General features: G+C 45.1%; 2 protein-coding genes across 2 annotated transcripts; both read right to left on the reverse strand.

Moving 5' to 3' along the window:
• Positions 1–1,893: 1,893 nt before the first annotated feature.
• On the reverse strand, positions 1,894–3,190 carry LOC137793278 (protein PERCC1). The gene is made up of 2 exons (XM_068589345.1): positions 2,935–3,190; positions 1,894–2,829 (listed from the first exon to the last, which is right to left on the reverse strand). Exon 2 carries the CDS (start codon positions 2,819–2,821, stop codon positions 1,901–1,903), a length of 921 nt encoding a protein of 306 aa, XP_068445446.1. The 5' UTR covers positions 2,822–2,829; positions 2,935–3,190; the 3' UTR covers positions 1,894–1,900.
• Positions 3,191–5,259: 2,069 nt separating this feature from the next.
• Positions 5,260–6,714, reverse strand: LOC137792981 (toll-like receptor 2). Its single transcript, XM_068588848.1, has 2 exons — positions 6,398–6,714; positions 5,260–6,268 (listed from the first exon to the last, which is right to left on the reverse strand). Exons 1-2 carry the CDS (start codon positions 6,712–6,714, stop codon positions 5,260–5,262), a joined length of 1,326 nt encoding a protein of 441 aa, XP_068444949.1.
• Positions 6,715–7,315: the final 601 nt, after the last annotated feature.

Genomic DNA, 7,315 nt, shown 5'->3' on the forward strand with positions numbered 1-7,315 from the left:
TTCTCCTCAGAGTGTCTCGGTAGGAAACTGTTGGCATTCCATCTTCCGAGTAGTAGCCGCATTCGCGGAGGCGAGCACTTTGTCTGAGCATTGCTGTAAAACTATCCAAAAAAAGACCAGAAGGTGAAGAAAATGAAGGGAAGTCCCACGTGGCTTGTTCTTCGTCCAAAAGAGGCTAACCACTGTCTGGTCCGTCCTATTTAAAGTTTGGTTCATGATCTCACTCATATCCAAAGGCACATCTTCAAAGGTACAACTGTGACATCACACAATTCTATTGCAACGGACGCAGCTCACCCGGATATCGCTCACCCGGATGTCACTCACCCGGATGTCGCCCACCCGGAAGTCACTCACCCGGATGTCACTCACCCGGAAGCAAAACAATAGGCACGGCGTTTGTGCTTGGAAGCTAGACTAACGTTACGGGTTGAAATGAATGAATGGTCAGCGCGATACGGCAAAATGAATAAGACGTGGTTCCCTGGACAAGACGGAAGTGGTATGAGCCGTTTGTCATTGTGAACTGAGCTATCATCGTAGCTATTCACATGGCTCTCTAGTGTCACGCATTGAGCGTGACTTTCACGCATTTCGGTCTTAAATCACGCTCTCCCGCCACACATCGTATTTCTCACGCTGGAAAAAAAACTCCAGGTTATTTAATGTGCCGCAGCGCGCAGACATGAAGTGGTCGCGCGCTGCCCTCACCACGGAGGAATCAAGCTCCTCCCCCCGTGAGGAGCCACTCATCAGCCAATCAAAAAAAAAAAGAAATGGGCTACAGCCAATCAGAAAAACATATCTTTTGCATGTGTTGTATCCGGGTAAGATGTAATGACAGGCTGGACTGGAGTCGTCCGGCGGCGCGTATTTGTCGTCGTCACCGTCGCTTCTGACTTGAGACAGAAACACATGGACACCACAACGAAGAACAAAGTTACTGCAGCCAAAGCTGAATGGATGCTACTGCGTGTAGCCTGTTAGCGTTATGGAGGACGAGGATCTAGCTGATTTAATACACATCACATCCAACGACAGGACCTGCGAAGCCTGACTGCTATGTTCACCACATAGAAACATACAACTCATACAGATAACAAAAATAATAAAACAGATTGAAAGTCTCTCTCTCTCTCTCTCTCTCTCTCTCTCTCTCTCTCTCTCTCTCTCTCTCTCTCTCTCTGGCAATTGTTTTTCAATAAAACAAAACATTTGCATAAAGCAAGCCAATCCACTTTTTCATGTTGATAAAAGCATTAAAATGAAAGAAAAAAAGTGATTAATTGCGATTAATCACGAGTTAACTATGACATAAATGCAATTAATCGCGATTAAATATTTTAATCGCTTGACAGCACTAATATATATCTACACACACACACACAATGTCAAATATATTTTAAATGTACATCTGCAGGGGAAGTCAAAGTGAGTGATCAATGTGTTTACAATGTAAAGAGATTGCTTTTGTCCATGTAATTTGTCTCCCAATTAGCTTCATGTTCTATATATATATAGAAATGTGTAAATATAGATATATCGATATAGATCGATATATGTAGATCTAGATTTATATATATATATACAGATATATATATATATATATATATATATATATATACATATATATAGATATATCCATATATATAGATATATCTATATATATGTGTGTATATATAGATATATATGTACATATATAGATATCTATACATAGATATCTATATGTATTTTTTTAGAATAAACATCACATATATGATAAACTGCATCAATAGGCTGACAGAAGAAAACTGAGCACAACACATTTAGATTTCATTTTTTGTTCTTTTTTTTATTAAACTTTTTACAAGTATTAAGGTTGAAAAGTACACGAGTAAATCTGTGAGTCCCCAGCTGCATGTTAATGCTGCATGTGTGTGTTCTCCGTCAGTGTGTGTGTGAGCTCCGGGTTCGGATCCCAGTAGGCCAGCAGGTCGCTGAAGTCCAGCTGAGCGTTGTCGAGGGCGTGTGTGCCGTGATGGGGGAGCGGGTTGCAGTGCGCGTGTGTGTCAGAGTCTGCGTGTGTGCTTGGATGATGCGCGTGTGTGTCGGAGCGTGTGCTGTCCTGTGAAGGCGTGTCACTGTGCGTGTTGTGCGTCTGCGTGCTGTGCGTGACGTCGGGTGAGCTGCTGAAACTGACCAGGGAGCAGCAGGGGGTCGGCTCGGTCCAGAAACTGAGCGGGAGGAGCCGCTTGATCATCGGCCGGCCGCGGCCCTGACCTTGACCCCTTTGGTTGAACAGCTCGGCCAAGGGCCCCAAACTGCTCTTGCCCTTAGCCACCCCGACTCCTTGGTCACCGGTCACCGAGCGGTTGTCTTGCTCCTCCGGGCTTCCCGCCCTGGCAATTTTCAGCAGGTCGTCGTAGTATCGCAGGCGCCCGCTGGTCGCAACGGAGACCGAGTCGCCGTAGATGTCGCGAGCGTCTTGGTCCCCGGAGCAGCGGCCGAAATACCGCTGGACGTCCCGGCTGATGAGGTCGGCGAACCTCAGCAGCTGCTTGGTCGCATCCAGCGCGGCGTGGGCAGGATTCAGGAAAACCTCCAAGCATCCCTCCTCTTCCTCCTGAGCTTCGGATTCCTCATCCTCCTCCTCATCCTCCTCCTCCTCCTCCTCCTCGTCGTCGTCAACCTCTCTTTCATCCTCATCTTCCCTCGCCTCCGTTTTCTCCACCAGCATCTCCACATCTTCGTCTTCCTCGCACGGGGAGTGCTGGTAAATCAGGGGGAAGTAGGCTGGAGCCGGGGCCTGAATGAGGAAGTTTCTAATGACGCCTGCCGCCATTCTCACCACTGGAGGGTCAGTTATAGAAGAGAAAAAGTATGATTTAATGCTGAGAGCAGTTTGTTGATAGAGTTAAGAATGAGAAATGGTTGAAAAAGTTAAGGCTTTGTTACCGTAGCTGCCAGGTTCAGGTGAATCTGTGTCGAGGTCTGAGGAGAGGTCTGCCCTGCTTCATTGATGGATCTACTTTCTGTATGCGTGTTTGCATATGTGATACTGGACCCGCCGGGTTCACCGCTGTATATATACCTCGGCGCACGCCTGCGGACGTGTGCCGGGGCAGCTTCCAGAACAAATATTTGCATGCCGGATTGGCCAAACACACTTTGTTTACTTTATCACTGGGCAACCGGGGAGGGGGTCCAGGGCTAATGGATCCTCTGCTAGGAGATGATGGAGAGTCGTTATACAGACACACACACACACAAACATCATTGCTTTTTTTTTGTTTTACCCCCTCTCCCCTCCGTCCCTGTTATCAGGCTAGTTAAAGGATAAAAGAGCGTGAAATCAAATCACATGCTGTTTTGACTTCTAAAGGGGAACACTCTGCTGGACCGAGCTGCAGCTCAGATCTGGCGGCTCCGCTCGAGACACGACGCAGCGCCACGAGTAAAGACACAACATCCAACGAGAGACAACCACGTCAACCAATCCTCGTCTTCAGAAAGAGCGCACACACACACACACACAAGTGGCTATTGACTGACTTGAAGACATTTGTTGTACGAGATGAGCCAAGTTCCCTTGGGCAACAAACTGCTACAAGATGAGCCGGTTGCTTCATTTGACTTGAGCAATAATGGAGGTTAGAATAAAACTTAGAGGGGTTGACATATTTTTTTATAGTTGTTTTTGTTAATGTTAACACTTTTCTTTATTGATACCAAAACCGTGGATGTGTTTGCGCCCCTGGGGATAAATTCCAGTTAGTTTTGACTAAAACATCTTCAAAAATTGGTGACACACATGACATTTTATCTTAAAAAAAGGCCTAACCATTTTCTAAAACAGGTGTGTGTGTGTGTGTGTGTGTGTGTGTGTGTGTGTGTGTGTGTGTGTGCGTGTGTGAGTTGCATCATGAAGGATCCTGTCACTAATCGGTGTGGCTCATTGCTGTGTTTTAAGTTTGACTTTTTGGGCAACAATAGAGATTTATAGCAGAGAGGAAGACGTTCTACTGGGATCACACAAACAATAATAAATATAAATGATCAAATCATTGAGGTTTGTTTTTGTGCTGAGAATAAGAAAAATATAAAATATCCCCATTAACATGATTTTACAAAAACATGACTTAGTTTTGCATCTAAGTTAAAAAAAAAAAAGAGGCAAAAGTGAATCTTTTACAATTCAGATCTGTATTTCTGAACAAAAATATTAAAAATGCAAATTCTTTGGGAACTTTTCTGTCACGAATGAGGACAACAACTTTTTAAAATGTATTTACATTTTTTATTTATGTTTTGGGTGTATATTACAAGCAAAAGTAAAATACATACAATATACAAAATACATATGATATACATAGTACACTTTGCAAGAATTCTTAAATACTAGCTTTTATTTTGAGAAGTAAAATGAACTACAGTGGATTCAGATTCAAACTTGTGGCTTGTGGGAGATAAAGTCATGAAGGTTTACTTTTCTGTAGATAACAGATAATAAATGAGACTTGGTGTGTTACTGTATGTGCAACATGTGAGTGTATACATGTACTTTTATACAACATAAAAATCATGATTTGCAATGATTTGGTCATTTTACGTCTCGCCGATTAAGTCCTGCACTTCTAATTTTACCGACCAGACATCTGTACCTCTGTACATATGTGCATGTGCTTCTGTTTATATGTGCACGTTGAGCGTTAACGTGTGTTTGTGTTTGTGTGCCTGCGTGTGTGTGTGTGTGTGTGTGTGTTATCAGGACACCCTGACTCCCTTGGCCTGCCTGTCATCAGTATCCAGGCTTCTGTGTTGATTTTAGGACTAAAGATCAATAGCGGCAATATGTCAGCTCTCAAGAGCCTGACAATGAATTACACACACTTTTAGCCACACAAGCACATGGACACACACACACACAGAAATAGGAGTGAATGGAAAAATCATTTCAGCTACAATTGTTAAGAAACATTTTTAAATATTATAAAAAAATACTATAATTATGTGTGTGAATATGTATATAAATATGTTCTATATTTATATATTACTCATCATGTCAGAGGGACTCTATATATACTATATATATATATCGATATATATAAAAATATATATAACATAGTATATATAATATATATTAAAAAAAATAACATAAAATAACATTTTTATATATAAAATTCATCAGATAATGAGCAGGCCCGATTTATGACCAAAGACATTTTCTTGAAACACATTCTTTCAACTGAAAGGGACATGGGAACTTAAAAGTTGCAGATTTCAATCCTCATTATCGGGTCTCTGGATCGCCGTTCTCAGGCTGGTCCAGAACCTGGGGATGTGGTCGTCGTCACCGGGCCACTCCAGGTACGTCCTGGAGTTCATGACTCTCCTCAGCCTGCAGAACTTTTTGGGGATGGTCTCTTTGTCGATGGGCTCCAACAGAATCAGCACGACCGTGTCGTCGTTCTGGTCGAACACTCTGAAATGTGTGTAATCCAGCTCGTACTTGCACCATTCGCTGCTGACGAAATGCCGAGAAAGGACAAACAGAGTTCGGTGACTCTTCTCTATGGCGTCCATGATGTTGTCCAGGATCCAGCCTCCGGGAACAAAGTCTCTCTTGTGGAGGCAGAGCCGGAGATAAGGCTCGGACTCCTCCAGCTCGGGGACCAGGTGTGCCTCCACCCAAGCGGAGTCCATTTCACTGTAGGACACGAAGGCGTCGTACTCGAGCTCGCCCTTTTTCAGCTTTGGCTTCCTCTTGGCCCTCAGCCAGAACCAGGTCATCTTCAGATACCACACCACGCTAAACTTGTGACACAAACCGGCGACGAGCAGGAACACCACCAGCATGCCGGAGCAGAGTAAAGAAAACGCCAAAGCTGTGTGGCATTCAAACACCGACAACCTGGCGTCCGCCGCGCTCTTTCCTCTCGCGGCGTCAGGGGAGTCGCAGACGTACGACCTCGAATCGTCTCCGAGCGTGACTCGATGATTCGTCAGGTGACTCGTCATGAACGCTACGAAGTCACATGAGCAGATGTACTTGTCAGCACCGGCCTCCAGGCTCTTCAGGGACTCATAGTTGTTCAGATTGTCGCGACTGATCGTCTGCAAGTTGTTGTTTTGGATGGAGAGGAACGCGAGACGAGGGTACAAGAGCCCGTCTGGGAGACGGTCGATCTTGTTGCCGGAGAGGTGCAAGTGTGTGAGGAAAGGTAGTCGGATGTTGAACACGGTCAAGTCGTTGTCTGATAGATCGAGGGTTCTTAAACTCGTCGGCAAACAGGTGGTTACTTTTGTTAAATGTGTCGATGAAAGGTTCAATGACCGGAGACTTGGCGGCCAGAAACAGGTCTCAGGCATCCTACGGAACGAATTCCCACTCACGTCGATGTTCTGAAGCTTGGTTAGTTTGCTGAAGAGCCGGCTGTTGATGGACCGCAGGTGATTCCTGCTGACGTTGATGGTTCGCAGACTCCAAAGACCGCCATCGCCATCGCACATCATCTCGCTGAAGAGCGCGTCGCTGAGCAAGTTGTCGCTGACGTCAATATAGTCCAGTTCTGAGAAAGCAGCGGAGTACACACAAGGCCACAGGAAAAACTTGCTGTTCAGCAGAGACAATTTTCGCACCATGCCCACCAGAGGTTGCAGGAAAAGGAGGGCTGGGAAGTTGTAAAACAAAGGAACGGCAAGGTTTTGGAAGACGAGAGCCTCCAAATGCTTCATGCGTTGGGGATATGTAATGCTACCGAAGGAACTTATGAGGATTTCAGTATCTACAAGCGCCAACGTCGTCAAATTAGAGTCCAACATAGTATTCAGGAATGCCATGGAAGCCAGAATGGTCATGGAAACATTCTTGAAAATAACACTTCTTGTCCCGCCGACATCGGCCACTTTGAATGGGAGGAGTTGATCCTCCGTTGAGAACCGCGAGTCAGTGAAGGTCAAGGTTGTGTCCGGGTGCGCGACATCAGACAGGATGGCTTCTACGAGCGATTGATTTCCCCAAAACGGACCGTTCAGACCCAGCGTGACATATTTAAGTGGCCCGATTTGTCTCAGACTTCCCTCTGCGTAGCCCTGCAGATTCTTTCCATCAAAAACAACTTCTTCAAGAGCACGGAGGCCTGAGAAGTCACTTTCTCGGACAGATTGAAGGTCAGGTCCTCCGAAACGTAGGGTTTTCAATCTCTTCAGCGGCTGGAAAAGGTTGCCTCGACCCAACGTTTTGTATTTGTTCTCCAAAAGATTCAAGTGCTGAAGAGAGAAAAGGGTTTCAAACCATCCAGCTGACAACATTTCCAGTCTGTTGAAGGACAAGTCC

Source organism: Clinocottus analis, unplaced genomic scaffold (genome assembly GCF_023055335.1).
Source record: "Clinocottus analis isolate CAN_PGR_092001 unplaced genomic scaffold, fCliAna1.0.p SCAF_22, whole genome shotgun sequence".
NCBI classification, from domain to species: domain Eukaryota; kingdom Metazoa; phylum Chordata; class Actinopteri; order Perciformes; family Cottidae; genus Clinocottus; species Clinocottus analis.